Genomic DNA, 16,722 nt, shown 5'->3' with positions numbered 1-16,722 from the left:
TGGAGATAGACTATAAAAACTCCTGAACAATGAGAGTCAGAGAGCTTCTGGGTTGGTAAACACCTCAGCTTGCTGGAGGGTCGTATGCCAGAGGACGTGGAAGCTCTGTGTACCCCTCCTCCCGTATCTTAACCTATACATCTCTTCCGTTTGGCTGTTCCTGTTTGTATCCTTTATAATAAACCAGCAAACAAAAAGAAAGTGTTTTCCTGAGTTCTGTGAGCCATTTTAGCAAATTATCAAATTTGTGGAGGGGGTAAATGGAACTCCTGATTCATAGTGGGTCAGCTAGAAATAAGGGTGGCTCAGGACTTGCGACTAGCATCTCAAGTGGGGGCATTCTTGTGGGAATGAGCCCCGTTAACTTATGGGACCTGACACTAACTCCCGGTAGTGTCAAAATTGAATTGAATTGTTAGACACCCCGTTGGTGCGCAGAGAACTGGAGAACTGGTTGGTGTTAGAAAACACATCAGAACAAATATAGAACATTTCCATCACTGTAGAAAGTTCTATTGGACAACACCATGAGAAGGGAAGGAAAATCTAGTTTAGACTTCAATACTAGGAAGGGGTCTTTAACTCAGTAGTGATTAAAAAATTCTGAAAATAGAAATCTGAGAAAAATGACTCAAATTAGAGTCTACCTTCCTGAATGAGAGATGTTAAAATCTACAGACCAGTTATTTCATAACTCAGTCCTTTCAGGGTGGGACTTAATAATCTTCCTCCATTCAAGGGTGGAGAAGCTAAAATACACTGTAACTGCTCCAGTTACCCAATGAACCTACAGAAGTGCCCAGGATTAGAACTCAGAGTTTCCATCTAATTATTTGGCTCCCTGAGCTCCCCTTCCAAGGCTTGTCTTAGCACAGCTGTCAGACTGACAGATTGACTTGTAAACTGGCAGTCACAATCAGAGGCATCACCTGACAGGCTATGGACACAAGTGAGTTGAAGACTAACTGCTGGAAGATGGCAGGCCTTTAATTGCCACACAGTCCCCAAAGTGTCACATAAATATTCAAGTAAGGATGGGACTTTCAGGTACTGGCAGCTATGGCAAGTACACTTACAAGAAAAGCTGTCCTCAGATCAAAAGAGGTGCATACCCTATAGGGATGAGGATGAGTTACACCTCATTACATCCCAGTGAACGTAAAATGAGAAACTTTATTACAGATTGCTTATTGCGAGCTTGGAAACTACTGGTGAGCCATTTCTAATTCGCCAAGATGCAATTTGCAGCAGAGTACATAGCCTCCAAGGCTAGAGGTATGGCTTTATTAGCAAAATCAGCTGCTGGACTTCTGTAAAAGAAAAATTTTGTTTTAAAGAATTGCAAATAGTGAAAGTCCCTTTTCCATGTACATCTCTCCCTTAGCAAACCACGCTCCCCAGAGGTGACCACTGTTAATATTGTTGCCTATTCTTCCAGACTTTCTTCTAAATATACGCAATAATGTTTAAAATACTAGGTATATGTAAACATGCTTTAAAAGGGGGAAGGGTCATGCTATACAAATTCTTGTGCAACACGCTTTTTCATTTTGTTAGCTTAGACACCTTTCCATTTCAGTAAATTGAGACTTACCCTGTTTTACTGATGCACTTTTCCCCCTCACTTTAACATCTCTGAAATTGGAATGCTTCTTATAACCAATGGTGTCTTACAACTGCTATCAGTCAGGTATCGGTGTGGTGGAATTGTATAAAAACTTTCCATTGACCCTTATGGTAAAAGGAAGACAGTACCAGCCCCAAAGTATCTTAAAAATACAGTTATCATTCTTTTTATCATCTGCATAGTTCACTGCATAGATGTACATAATTTACGTAATTCCATAAAGCAAACTATATTCCCTAAAGAACAGCTGGATCAAAAGAGTAAGCACATTAAAACATTAACAGATATTACCAAAGTATGTAACAATTTACGTTCTCAATAGTAAATGGAACTATTGTTGGAAATAGCCAACACTTTAAAAAATATTTAAAAAATAATTTTAGATTCACATGTAGTTGAAAGAAATAATTCAGAAAGACCTTATGAACCCTTTACCCAGTTTCCTCCAATGGTAACATTTGGCAAAACTAGGATATCACAAAACTATCACAACTAGGATATTGGCACTGATACTGTGGTATAATAAGAAATATGTATTTGGTCTTTGTCCCTGGTTCCTGGCACAGAGCTCCTAAACTCTCGGAATTTCCTGATAGGAGTATCCAGTGATTTATAACAAGACCCTTCCAATCTTACCCAAGTTTATGCTAATGAGGTGACTATTGGTCAGCCGCTAGAGAGCTTCAAGATGGGAGATGGTAACGACCAGAGGAATCATTGTGTGATTAGAAGGTTGGAAGTTTCAGCCCCATTCCAACTTCCAGGGAGGGAAGAGGGGCTGGAGATGGAGTTAAATGATCAGTGGTCAATGATTTAATCAATTATGGCCATGTAATGGGGTCTCCACAAAAACCCTTAAGTGATAAGGTTTGGAGAGCTTGAGTTGGCAAGTATATCCACACACCATGAAGGTGATGAACTTCAACTCTAAGAGACAGAGGTTCTTGCACTCAGGGTCCTTTTGGACCCTACCCTGTGTACCTCCTCACCTGGCTGTTCATTTGTATCTTTTATAATAAACTGTAACTGTTAAGTATGGCATTTTCCTGAGTTCTGTGAGTTGTTCTAACAAGTTATCCAATCTTGGGAAGGTGGTGTGGGAACCTTCAAATTCATAGCCAGGTCAGACAGAAGTGTGCGTAACACAGGGACAGGATACTTGCAAGTGGTGTCTGAAATGAGGGCAGTCTTGTGAGACTGAGACCTTAAACCTGTAGAGTCTGATAGTACCTCTGGGTAGTTAGTGTCAGAATTAACTGAATTTTTGGACGCCCACTTGCTATCAAAGAATCAGAGAACCGGAGAACTGGCTGTTGATTCCACACATTTTGGAATGGCAATAAAAGGAATGAAGTACTGATACATGCTACAAAACAGGTAAACCTTGAAAACATGCTAAGTGAATGAAAGACGCCCATCACAAAAGACCACATGTTGTATGATTCCATTTATAAGAAATGTCCAGAATAAGCAAATACATAAAGACAAAAAGTAGACAGCTGGTTGTCTAAGGCTGGGGGCAGAGGAGAGAGCGAGACAGGGAATTTGGAGTGACTGCTAATAGGTACAGAGTTTCTTTTTTCTGACGAAAATGTTCTCAAACTGTGGTGATAGTTGCAAAATTCTGTGAATATGTTAGAATATATTAGAAACTACTGAATTGTACACTTTGGATGAAATGTAGGTATGTGAATTATGTCTCAAAAAAGCTGTTAAAAAATGTTACATAAATGGAATCATAACATATGTAAACTTTTGGGATTAGCTTTTTTCACTCAGCAAAATTTTCTGGAAACGGATCCAGGTTGTCACATGTATCAATACTTCATTCTCATTCCTTTGTACTGACGAACCGTATTCCATTGTATGGATATGTCACAGTTCATATTTATATTATATTTTTAATCAATATTGAAAATGAGCATCTTTTAAGATATTTACTGCTCAAATGGTATTTTTTTCTCCTATGAATTATCCTTTCATATCCTTGGCCCCTTTTCCTACTTTCCTCTTTTTTATTAGTTCTGTGTGATATGGACTGAAAATTCTTTTTCCTAACTTAACTTTGCATATGATGATTTTTGCAATTATGTTTTTGACTTTTACGTAGTCAAATATACTTCTATATTGACTTTTTAAAAAAAATTTGTTTATTTTTGGCTGCGTTGGGTCTTCATTGCTGTGCGTGGGCTTCTCATTGCGGTGGCTTCTCTTGTTGCGAAGCATGGGCTCTAGATGCGTGGGCTTCAGTAGCTGTGGCTCGAAGGCTCTAGAGCACAGGCTCAGTAGTTGTGGCGCACAAGCTTAGTTGCTCCGCGGCATGTGGAATCTTCCCGGATCAGGGCTCGAACCCGTGTCTCCTCCATTGGCAGGTGGATTCTTAATCACTGCGCCACCAGGGAAGCCCTATATTGACTTCTATATAGTCAAATATTCTTCTTTATTTTCTTCTAATAAAACACTTATGGTTACATCTTTTACATTAAAATCTTTAATAAATCTTTCATTTATTTTAGCACAAGGCATTAGCAAGCTGAGTCTTTTGATTCACTAGCAGTATAACAGAGCAGAAAGCCCACTGGGCTAGGCATCAGGAGGCCTGGGTTCTAGTCCTGGCCATGCCACGACCTAGCTCAATCATTCTGAGCAGGCCACCAGTCTGTGGAACCTACCTTTTCTACTTAACACAATTGTTTTGAGAAACAAATAAGATTATAGATGTGAAAAGGATACTCCAAAAATGTTCAATAGATACCTATCAATTGTGAAGAAAAGTAAAGCATTATATATATTTGTATTGGTTACAATACTATTTCCTTTCCACATGCCATATACCAGAAAACTCACAATGCTGGCCTCAGAGAATAAGTAGCTTGCCCTCCCCCAAACCCTAAGCCAAAGGAGGTCAAGTGACTTGCCCTAGGATCACAGGTGAAATTTAGGGAAGAGTCAGTTCTAGAAGTGAACACAAGTGGTTATGCCCCAGCCCTCCCCACAAGTCAGAGAGCACCATTCTTCTGAGTTAAGACTTGCTAAAAACGAACTGTCATCAACTGTCCGTATTCATATCTTTACACTAAAAACACAAACTACTCTCTGAAAAAAGTAGAGCCTATAATTAAACTGTGGTGGGGGTGACAGTAAAGAGAGTGAAATGAGAGCACTGAATTTCAAGTTATAGTTTCCCACCTTGCTTCCGACAGCCTGGGATTTTGATAAAGGCTCCATAGTCTGTCACCATAGCAACCTATAAAGACAAAAAAAAAAAAGAATCTTTGTCACACAAATAAGAATCTCTCTCCCATAGCATTTAACCTTGTCTCCCTGAATTTCTACTTGGTACTGACTGCCTCTGTCTGCTACAAAACTGCCTAAAAGTGATGTTCTGTCAAACATTATGTTCTTTCTGAAGTTTTTTTTTTTTTGGTCGTACCGCACAGCTTGTGGGATCTTAGTTTCCTGACCAGGGATTGAGTCTGGGCCCTCAGCAGTAAGAGTGCAGAGTCCTAACCACTGGACTGTCAGGGAATTCCCCAATTTAAATTTTAAAAAAATTTTTATTGTGGTATAGCTGATTTACAATGTTGTGTCACTTTCAGGTGTACAGCAAAGTGAATCTGTTATACATATATATATATCCACTCTTATTTAGATTCTTTTCCCATATAGGCCATTACAGAGTATTGAGTAGAGTTCCCTGTGCTACACAGTAAGTCCTTATTATCTACTTTATATATAGTAGTGTTTATGCATCAGTCCCAGTCTTCCAATTTATCCCCGCTCCTCGGTAACTATAAGTTTATTTTCTGTATCTATAACTCTATTTCTGTTTTATAGATAAGTTCATTTGCAGCTTTTTTTTAGATTCCACATGTAAGTGATATCATATGGTATTTGTCTTTCTTTGACTTACTTCACTCAGTATGACAATCTCTAGGTCCATCCGTATTGCTGAAAATGGCATTATTTCATTCTTTTTTATGGCTGAGTAATATTCCATTGTATATATGTTAACACATCTTCTTTATCCATTCCTCTGTTTATGGACATTTAGGTTGCTTCCATGACCTGGCTATTGTTAAATAGTACTGCAATGCTTTTTCTTTTTTTGGTTTTTTGAAGTTTAGACTGACAGGTATGTGTGATCATATTAAAACATTGGTGAGATTGGTGTGTTTGTCAGAGGGTATGACAGTACTTAGGAATGCCCAAATCCCACATGTACTGAAATCCCTCAAAAAGACATAGGAACAAACAGCAGAAAATTAGGTAATAAAGTTCACTTTATATTATCTGGAACTGAGGCCTCCAATCCAAATGGAGAAGTTTAATAATTTGAAATGGATCACGTAGAACATCTCTTTTTCCTAAACTTCATACCAACCAGACCATACAGCTTGCTCCACTTCACTCCAAACCAGAGTCTTGGGTTTTATCAAGACAATTAGAGAAAAAGCCAATACACAGACATCTGACAGAACCTGAAAAGATGTAATCAGAGAGAAAAAGAGTTGTCTTTTGCAGAGTTGACCTAAAATGGAGAAGTTAGAGGCTTGATGGATCTGTGTAATATGCAATATGTAATAGAAACAAAAGGTCCAAAAGCCTTGCCAGATAAATCATTATCCCAGCCTCTACCTCTATTGCTCTCCTCCAGCCCACCCCACCCCCCAATTGTGGATTGGGATTAAAGCTGTCACTATATACTATATTTATCACTAAATTCATTATTATTTATAAAATATTCAATACGATCTTACACATATAAACTTTGTCCTTTCCAGTGACTTTAAAATTAGTTATCTCATATTGGGCAATCACTGTTTTGGCTTAAACATAACTAAAACAAGGGGAAGGAAGAAGGAGAAGGGGGGCTTCCCTGGTGGCTTCCCTGGTGGCGCAGTGGTTAAGAATCTGCCTGCCAATGCGGGGGACACGGGTTCGAGCCCTGGTCTGGGAAGATCCCACATGCCGTGGAGCAACTAAGCCCATGCGCCACAACTACTGATCCTGCGCTCTAGAGCCCGTGAGCCACAACTAGTGAAGCCCACGTGCCTAGAGCCCATGCTCCGCAACAAGAGGAGCAATGAGAGCAATGAGAAGCCCGTGCACTGCAACGAAGAGTAGCCCCCACTTGCCTCAACCAGAGAAAGCCCACGCGCAGCAATGAAGACCCAACAATGACAAAAATAAATAAATAAATTTATTTAAAAAAAGAATGGGTTAAGAACCAAAATTTCTAAACTCTTGTTTTACAATGATGAATATGCTACACTGGGTTAGGGACCAGATATTCCCAAAGAAACAGTACAACCAGGCAGATACTAGTACTTAAAATCAAGGCAAGGTGGACTTTAGAGATTAGCTGATCTAATCCTGTCATTTTTCAAATAAGGAAAGTGAAGACCAGAGACATGAAGTACTTATCCAAGTTCACAAAGTGAGTTGTTCTCTGTAAAACAGGGCCGCATGGATAAAGAAGACTTAATATTTTTAACTGCAATAAAAGAAAATCCCTTCTTTCTGGACCAACTAAAGGCACTTTGGCTTTTGCTCCAGGGTTCTAGAAAGAGGGCTAAAATGCTTCATACTGTCTAACATCATTAGTTAAGGGCATAATTATCTAAACAACTTAAAAGCAGCACCTGGAAGTTGGAGCCCAAATCACCTTGCCGCTATAAATTAAAACAACCTCACTTTTCAATACTGAAGCTGCATGCCACTTGCATGCCACTTGGTGCAGCCAACACAAAAAAAAAAAAAAAAAGAGAGAGAGAGAGATGCCCAGTCTGTTTTTAAATGAATTTGAATAAGTTACCAAGATACATGAGATAAACATGGTCTCTGCTCTCTAATAACACCCAATCTAATGGAGGAGACAGACACATATACAAGTAACAATAGTACAAGACAGACTATAAATGTCGTGATAGAGGTACAAACAAATGACTGTGGAATAACCAGATTTACCATCTACCTTCCTCCTATACTACCCCAATTCAGTCAAAAGAGTTCTCTTATGGGTCTTTTGGTTCCTCCATGCATTTATGAACAGTTGAACAACCCCAGCTGCAGACTTGGAGAACCTGATTTAGAACTTGCCATTTATTAATCATTTGGGCAATTACTTAACTTCTAAAAAGTTTTATTATCCATAAAATGGGGTTAACAATTTCTTTGGAGAAAGTCAATTGACAGGTAACGTGTCAAAGTGCTAACATACATTAGGCCTACAAAATTTCTTTTGAATTTTAATGTAAATTCTTCTTTTTAAATATTAGGCACTCAGTGTTTGTTGGATGAACATTCTGAAAAATAGTTTCCTGTTTCCAATTTACCATGAAATTTCTCTTTCCCTAATTCCAGTCACTCCTAGGCATTTTTCAAAATGTGTTCCTGAAATAGTAAAACTATAGTTCTAGTATTAGAACTATAAACTTCTTTCTGAACATCACCCTAGTCCATCCATCCTTGACAGTAAAATATAAAACCTACACTAATTCAAGCCCCATCTCATGTAAGAAAAAGACATAGATCAGGAGCCACTTTACTAGAAATCTGAGTCAGTTTGTGGAGGGCAGAGAGCTCTTCTTTCTTTTGTGCAACACCCGACAAGTGAGGGCTTCATGATCAGAAAAATCAATTTCATCTCCAGAGCTACCATTTCCGTTTTCTAAGCCCTGGTACCTCACCGATCTCTGGGGATACTATGGGCCCTAAAGAATGAGGACAGAGGCTCTGAAGAGCAGAGTTGTTTGCTATTTGTTAGAATGTTATCATCCTTTGTATCCTGTCTATTACATTACAAGTTGGGATACACTTAACTGAAGTCTAGAGCCACATTTATCTATAACCAACCAACAGTCACAAAGTCTGTCTTCAAAGGCCTCATGTTATTAGGTGGCAAAACTTTTGTCAACCATAAAGCAAGTATGAATGCCATAAGAATGATACAGTTAAAATACTACAGGTACTCATAAGACGCTGAAAACAATTTTTTGGCTTTACTTTTGCTTCAAGAGAAGGGCGATTGGCGACTTCCCTGGTGGCACAGTGGTTAAGAATCCGCCTGTCAATGCAGGGGACACGGGTTTGATCCCTGGTCTCAGAAGATCCCACATGCCATGGAGCAACTAAGCCCGTGTGCCACAACTACTGAGCCTGCGCTCTAGAGCCCGCGAGCCACAACTACTGAGCTCGAGTGCCACAACTACTGAAGCCCGCGCGCCTAGAGCCCGTGCTCCGCAACAAGAGAAGCCACTACAATGAGAAGCCTGCACACCACAACGAAGAGTAGCCCCCACTGGCCGCAACTAGAGAAAGCCTGCACGCAGCAACGAAGACCCAACACAGCCAAAAATAAATAAATAATTTTTTTTAAAAAAGGGTGATAACGTTAATGAATTCCTACTACGTCTCAGGCATTGTGTTTTTATAGATGATAGCTTATTTAACCATCATCACAATCCTATGAAAGTTGTTTTTATCTCCATCTAACAAAAGAGAAAACTGAGGCTCAAAGAAATTAAGTGACGATCTCAAGGATCACACAGTTAGTAAGTAAAAGAGCTAGGACGGAATCCAGGTTTTGCCTGGTTCCAAAGCCTCTGCTCTCTAAACAAATACAATGTCTCCTCCCTCAAAGATTGATCATTCACTCAGTTATGAAGGTGTACTGAGCATCTACTATTTTCTACCCACCTACCTGGGACTGAGATATACAACAGTAAACAAAACAGACAGGTCTCTGTCTTCATGGAGCTTAGTGTCCTCTGAGAAAGACAGACTTTAAACAAGTACAAAATAAATATAACATGAGCCTATTTATTTATGGTGGGAAAAAGATCTGAGGAGATGACATTAGGGCTGAGACCTAAAAGATGAAAAGAAGTTGGTGAGAAAATGGGACAGTTAGAAACAACAGCATGTGTAAAAGTCCTGAGAAGGAAGCAGGCTTAGATGTTTGGAGCTATAAGGAGGCCAGAGTGGCTACAGCATGAGTAGGGTGGAACTAAACAACATTGCCAGAGTAAGCAGAAGCCAAGTCAGGTAAGGGTCATGAAAACAAGTTTGGATACATTCAAGTACAATGAGAAGCCCAGGAGAACTTCAAGAAAGCAACTTGGTCCAATCTGTTTTTAAAATGTTATTCTGGGGAATTCCCTGGCGGTCCACTGGTTAGGACTCGGGGCTTTAACTGCCAAGGGCCTGGGTTCAATCCCTGGTCAGAGAACTAAGATCCCACAAGCTGTGCAAGGAGCCAAATCAATCAATCAATCAAGTGTTATTCTGGCTGCAATGTGGAAAAACTGATTGGAAGTGGACTACAAAAGAAGTAGGGAGCCCAGGAGGGCCAAGCAAGAGACGAAAACTTAAATTAATGGGGTGCCAAAGGGATAAAGAAGTATAGACACCAGAGACATATTTGGGAGGCAGAAAGACAGTACTTGATAATGGACTGGAAAGGGAGGGAAACAAGATCAAATCAAGGGAAGAAATCAAAGATGATGCCCAGATTTCTAGCGTGGGTACCTGAATGAATAATGGGTTCGTTTGCTGAGATGGGAAAGACCGGAAGAACAGATTTGGTGAGAAAACCAAAAATACAGTTTAAAACATAAATTAGAGGGAGTTCCCTGATGGCCTTGTGGTTAGGATTATGGGCTTTCACTACTGTGGCCTGGGTTCAATCCCTGGCGAGGAACTGAGATTCCTGCAAGCCATGCAGCACAGCCGAAAAAAAAGAAAAAAGCATAAATTAGAGATGCTGTGAGGTATCCAAATGAAGATGCCAAGTATGTAGTTAGAAGTCTGGAGCTCAGAGGAGGTACATGTGGGAGCCAGATGTTCTGCTAGCCCTTCCCGTTTAAATTGTAATGTTCAAGACATTCTCAAGTGGACAGAAGCTCCAAACCCAGCGGCTTTTCACCTTCAATCTACGCTTAATATAAATGGGAAGTTTTCAAAGCCAAAAGAATATACCTCTCCTTGGAAAATAGTGTAGAGAGCAGGCAAGTTCTCCATGGTCTCGGGTCTTCCTGAATTCATCCTTAATGTTCTATGGTTCCTCCATTTCTCTTCCGCTAAAGCTAATTCAAGTGTCCTGTCACAAAGAAACAGAACAGGTAACAGAGAAACATTTGCAACAACAACAAAAATGTGCTGCCGATCCACAGGCTGTCCCTACAGGATAATACCATTAGATTTAATACCATGTACTTTTAAATTTACTTATTTATTTCTGGCTGCGTTGGGTCTTCGTTGCTGTGTGCGGGCTTTCTCTAATTGCAGCGAGCAGGGGCCACTCTTCCTTCCAGTACAGGGGCTTCTCATTGCAGTGGCTTCTCTTGTTGCAGAGCATGGGCTCTAGGCGCACGGGCTTCAGTAGTTGTGGCGTGCCGGCTTAGTTGCTCCACAGCATGTGGGTTCTTCCCAGACCAGGGCTCGAACCCGTGTCCCCTGCATTGGCAGGTGAATTATTCTTAACCACTGTGCCACCAGGGAAGTCCCCACCATGTACTTTTATCCAAACCTCTTTTGTCCACTATAACTGTGGGGAGTTTTGGAAACCTTGATCTTATTTCTTTTCAATTTGATACTTTACCAAGGCCATTAGCCTACTGTTTTGTTTTTATTGTTATTATTGCTATTCTTTTGCCAAGGGAAGGCTTTTGGTGGGGGAGGGTGTGAACGGATCTGTAAAAAAGGAATAATAATAGTAATAAGAGCTAACATTTATCAAGCACTTACTATGTCCGGGCACTGTGCTAAGCACTGGACATCCAATGTCTCATTTGATCCTCAAGACTCTCAACATGTAGGTTCTATTAATTATCATATTATGTACATGAGAAAACCAAGACTTCCAGAGGCCAACTTATTAGGCCTATGTCAAAAAGCCAGAAAATGGTAGAGTCAAACTCTGTCTGACATCAGAGTCCACGCTTTTAACCACTATTCTAGGTGTTAAATCTGAAGTGACTTCAAAAAGAGAGCATAGGGAATTCCCTGGTGGTCTGCTGGTTAGGATTCTGTGCTCTCACAGCCAAGGGCGCAGGTTCGATCCCTGTTCGGGGAACTAAATCCCACAAGCCGTGCACGGCACAGCCAAACAAAGCAGAAAGAAAGCATAGCTTACATTTTTCTCCAATGAAATTAAAATCACACATGCTCATTTTAAAAGTTCAGATAACACATTAATTTGAAGAAAAGAAAATCATCTATAATTCAATTTGGTTTATATCCTTTCAGACTTTTTTACATGTACAAGTAGGTTTTTTAATGGAATCATGAAACCATTAATTAATATTAATAGCCATTTTATATTATTTTTTAGCAATTCATACACAAACCATCTTTTTTAATGCCTATATAATAATCCATTGCTGGATGCATCAAACTTATTTAACTATTTATGAATCATATTAAAATGCAGATTGCAACTCAGTAGGTCTAGGGTGGTGCCTGAGATTGGGCATTTCTTTCTTTTTTTAAAAAACTTATTTATTTATGTATTTTAATTAATTAATTAATTTCAGCACGTGGGATCTTTCGTTGAGGTGAGCGGGCTTCTCTCTAGTTGTGGTGTGTGGGCTCAGTAGTTCTGGCACATGGGCTTAGTTGTCCCAAGGCATGTGGGATCTTAGTTCCCCTACCAGGGATCGAACCCGAGTCCCCTGCATTGGAAGGCAGATTCTTAACCACTGGACCACTAGGGAATTCCGTGGGCATGTCTAACAAGCTCCCAGGTGATGCTGATGCTGCCAGAGTACCAAGTCTTACAGCTTTGAAGTTGGAAGGGATCTTAGAGGTACTCTTGCTCAGCCTTCTGGCTTTAAACAGGGAGGAAACCAGCAATCTAGTGCCTCTTAACCATGCCCCTTTACTTGATGCATAAATCACTGCTACATAAAGATAAAGTTAATGCTACAGTCCTCAGTTCTCTTTTTCCTCCTAATTACTTGACATCAATAAGACCTGAAACTCTATTTTCCTTGGGTTTTCGTGTGCAAATACCTCCTTCTCTCCTCAACCCTGAGCACACCCCTACACTTTCAGATGATTACTTCAGGTCTTACTTTTGGAAAGTCTTCCTGATTTACAATAACCATCCATTAACTGAACTGCCTCACTTAAAACAGAAATGAAAGAAAATTCCGTCAGTTTCCAGACCCTAGTTCTAGTATCATCCCAAAGCCCAGGACCATCTTTGTCCTTGAGTTCCATAAGACAACCTGTATTTGTATAATAAACTTGCCCTTTTCTGTTTACGTCAGCCAGAAGTGGGTTTTATTACATTATTAAAAGCACACAGATAGAATGAAGGCAGATTTGTCCGTTCTTGAGAAATGGCTGACAAACAGCTTAAATCCAAATATCACAGTCTGGGGCTTCCCTGGTGGCGCAGTGGTTGAGAGTCCACCTGCCGATGCAGGGGACACGGGTTCGTGCCCCGGTCCGGGAGGATCCCACATGCCACGGAGCGGCTGGGCCCGTAAGCCATGGCCGCTGAGCCTGCGTGTCCGGAGCCTGTGCTCCGCAACAGGAGAGGCCACAACGGTGAGGAGCCTGCGTACCGAAAAAACAAAAACAAAAACAAAAACCAAGTATCACAGTCTGGTTGGATCCTGCCTCTTCCACTTCCCAGCTATGCAGTCTCACCTCTAGTCCTTCCCTTCCCTCTGCCCAGCATCCTCACCTCATATCCTAGAACAAAGGTTATTAACCTGAGGCCAATGACTCTATCAAGAAACCTTAATTATCCCTCCAATTTTCGGAGCACTAGTGAGGTACAGAATCCATAGAGGCATCGGCAGCTAGGACAACTAAATTAAGCTCAAACAACTTAGTCTATCAACTGTTCTTCTTTAAACAAAGGTCACAGAAAGAGCAATACAATCTTAAGTTATTTCGTACAGATTTTTGCTGTGATAAGAGTATGAACAGCTAAGTTTAAAGCTCCCCTATTTGCTCCTTTTGTAGAACAGTAGCCTGAGAAACCCTATGCAATTCTTCAAGCAGGAAATTGGCATGCATTTTTGAGAGAAATCCTGTTATACAACAGTAACAGGCTTACAATTTCAGAATTGTAAAGGGTTGCCAGGGACACAGTTATTTATTAGCCACCTCCTTCCCAAATGGTATTTTAAAATTTTTTTGAATTATATTCTGTAGAAACCTAGCGTTGTTCTATGGTCGTTATTCAAAAGGAATCCCAATTGGAAAGGAAGATGTAGAACTGTCTCTATTTGCAGATCACATGATACTATACATAGAAAATCCTAAAGATGCCACCAAAAAACTGCTAGCGCTCATCAATGAATTTGTTAAAGATGAAGAATACGAAATTAATATAAATACAAATTAATTTACAAAAATCTGTTGCATTTCTATACACTAACAACGAACTATCAGAAAGGGAAATTAAGGAAACAATTCCATTTACAATCGCATCAAAAATAATAAAATACCTAAGAAAAAACCTACCTAAGGAGGTACGGTGGTTATCCAGAAGCTTCTCAGTTAACTCAAGTTTATTTTTAAAAGTCAGTTCTGAAATATCTAGGGACAACAGGATCAGGAAGGCCAAAGAAGAAAGGCCATAGGTCAACCAACCAGAGGACAGCCTCCATACAAAAGGTGGGGGAGAACAACCCCAAAGAAATCTGAGTTACGGGAAGTCCCACACAGAGCAGCTGCAAAGCTAGGAGCCTCTCCTCAGTCATTAGGCAGAGGTTGATTATTGCTGATTTCCACTCGCCCTCCCAGCTTTGGGGTGGGTCATGGTAGCAAGGGGGAAGGGAGGTTATGTGAGGAAGGTCTACTTTTAACAGCATATTCTGCTTTGATCTGGTTTACCTATTAAGCTTCTATGTAACATTTCATTTGGAAAAAATAGTTCTGCTGCTTTTAAAAAGTTTATAAAACATTGAGACAGATATAGTGTAGTTCAATAGGACCACATCTGTAGACTTAAAAGAGCAAGTAAATTGACAAGGATTGAGGTACACCATTTGAAGTTGCCTTGCAATAGTTCTAGAAACAAAAAATTCCTTATGCATTTCATTTTACTTGAATGTTTTAAACAATTGTGATCTGGAGGGAAGCAATAAGGACCCAGTTATTTATTAGCCACCTCCTTCCCAAAACAAAGGGCAGAGCAAGGAAAAGTATAGCGTGGGAACAGGAATGGGAGCTGTGGCAGGGGAATGGTAGCCTAGAGTGAGATCAGAGCTTATGCTGGGCGAGGAGTAAATCTACAAAGAGCAACCCAGTGTGGGGAGAAGCAGGATTATAAGGGTGTCTGCACACTGGGGCAATCCAGAATGGGGAGTCAGTGCCCAAACATGGAAGAGCGGGGCCTGAGGATTAGAGGTAATTATGCAATGTTAATTTCCTGACTATAGAAGTTATATTATGGTTATATAGAAGAATGTCCATGATTATAGGAAAACTAAAGTATTCATGGGTGATGGGGCATTAAGTCAGCAACTTAACTCTCAAATGATTCATTAAGAAGTGTTATTTGGGGCTTCCCTGGTGGCGCAGTGGTTGAGAGTCCGCCTGCCGATGCAGGGGACACAGGTTCATGCGCCGGTCCGGGAAGATTCCACATGCCGCGGAGCGGCTGGGCCCGTGAGCCATGGCCGCTGAGCCTGTGCGTCCCGAGCCTGTGCTCCGCAATGGGAGAGGCCACAACAGTGAGAGGTCCGCGTACCGCAAGAAGTATTATTTGTACTGTACCTCCATAATTTTGTGATTTTTCAGTTTTTTTAATGTGCCTGCAATTAGGAAAAAAAATAACCACGTCCTCTCCTCCTTCCCCTCAAGCAATGAGCAATTCATAGAATAATATTAAATTGGAAAGATAATATGTAGCCCCTTTGAAACTTCATTTCATATGTCACCTCACTGATCTGGCCAAGATTTTTGTGGTTGTTTTTAAGTTTAAGATTTAGATTTACTGTTGTTACTTAACAGTACCAATTAGATAGACCTCCGAGAGTTAAAGTGATTTTAATTTATTTTTAAGTTATGTGTAAGAATTGAGGCGAATCAATTGATAAGTCAAAATACTGGGACACATCAAAGACAGAATAATGACAGAGCCTTCATTCTCAGCCACTATTCCACACTGCCTCAGAAAGAATTCACCGTCCACATCTAAATTTTGAAGAGTATGTAGTTCTTTTTTTTTTTTTTTTAATTTATTTGGCTGCACCGGGTCTTAGGTGCGGCACACAGCATCTTCGCTGCAGCATGCAGGATCTAGTTCCCTGACCAGGGATTGAACTTGGACCCCCTGCATTGGGAGCGAGGAGTCTTAACCACTGGACCACCAGGGAAGTCCCTGAAGAGTAGTATATAGTTCTAACACTAACTAGGTCCCAAATTACAGATTCTAGCAAGGAGTAATTAGAAGGGCATCATTCCTGGAGGCTAGGATGAGCAGGGTCTGGATTTATTCATTCATGTAACCAAGGACCATTTCTCACTTGATTTTGTCTTCCCAGTGCCTGTATACAGTAGGTACTCAAAGTTTTCTTGAATGAGTGAATAGAACCTTACTATGTGGCAAACACAGGTAAAGAAAGAAGAAAGCATTCTGGTCTAAAAAATGTAGCAGAAGGAACTGAGTTCCACACAATTCGCTGGGCAGGTCAAAAGATGGAAGACTTTCAAATATCAAACTGGTGGCCCAATCCTCCTCCTTCCCATCAAATTTCTAGAGTAACTATCTTAGACAGATGCTTTTCCCATTTTGTGCTCTGGTCATGGATCTGTTGACAAAATGGCCAAAGGCAAGAAAGAGGAAAAATAGTAAGAAACAAGGAAAAACAAAAATGGACTCATAAAAAGTGAAAGCTGAAAGCAATTATTAAGGTCATTCAGTCCACTACTCTTATTTAATTGAAGATGAGGCTAACAGAGGTCAAATGTCTTGACAAGGGCTGCTCAGAGTTAGCCATTTTGGTACTGGACCCCAGGACCAGTCAACAATCCCTAAGGTCCCTTCCAAGTCTTCTAATAATAATAGCTAATATTTGAGGGCTCCCTATTTGCCTTTAACCTAGAAGCTTTACTTGTCTTAACTA

At 40.3% G+C, this 16,722-nt stretch overlaps 1 protein-coding gene across 2 annotated transcripts in view; it reads right to left on the bottom strand.

Annotated features, from left to right (window-relative positions):
* The window catches only part of ZCCHC17 (zinc finger CCHC-type containing 17), a 54,964-nt gene that overhangs the window by 35,621 nt on the left and 2,621 nt on the right, over window positions 1-16,722 (bottom strand). Inside the window, exons 1-3 of one of the 2 annotated variants that reach the window (XM_024766728.1) lie at window positions 10,859-10,899; window positions 10,610-10,730; window positions 4,817-4,874 (exon numbers count right to left, since the gene is read on the bottom strand). In XM_024766728.1, the coding sequence (XP_024622496.1) occupies window positions 4,817-4,874; window positions 10,610-10,675 (124 nt within the window). In that variant the 5' untranslated portion in view covers window positions 10,676-10,730; window positions 10,859-10,899. Of the gene's footprint in view, window positions 1-4,816; window positions 4,875-10,609; window positions 10,731-10,858; window positions 10,900-16,722 lie in introns of those variants that run through there. The other variant, XM_024766730.1, reaches the window with a different exon arrangement.

The sequence above is a fragment of the Neophocaena asiaeorientalis genome, unplaced genomic scaffold, assembly GCF_003031525.2.
Source record: "Neophocaena asiaeorientalis asiaeorientalis breed wild unplaced genomic scaffold, Neophocaena_asiaeorientalis_V1.1 scaffold79, whole genome shotgun sequence".
Taxonomy (NCBI): Eukaryota; Metazoa; Chordata; class Mammalia; order Artiodactyla; family Phocoenidae; genus Neophocaena; species Neophocaena asiaeorientalis.
Note: the sequence above shows the minus strand (reverse complement) of the source record. Positions and strands in the feature narration are given on the sequence as shown.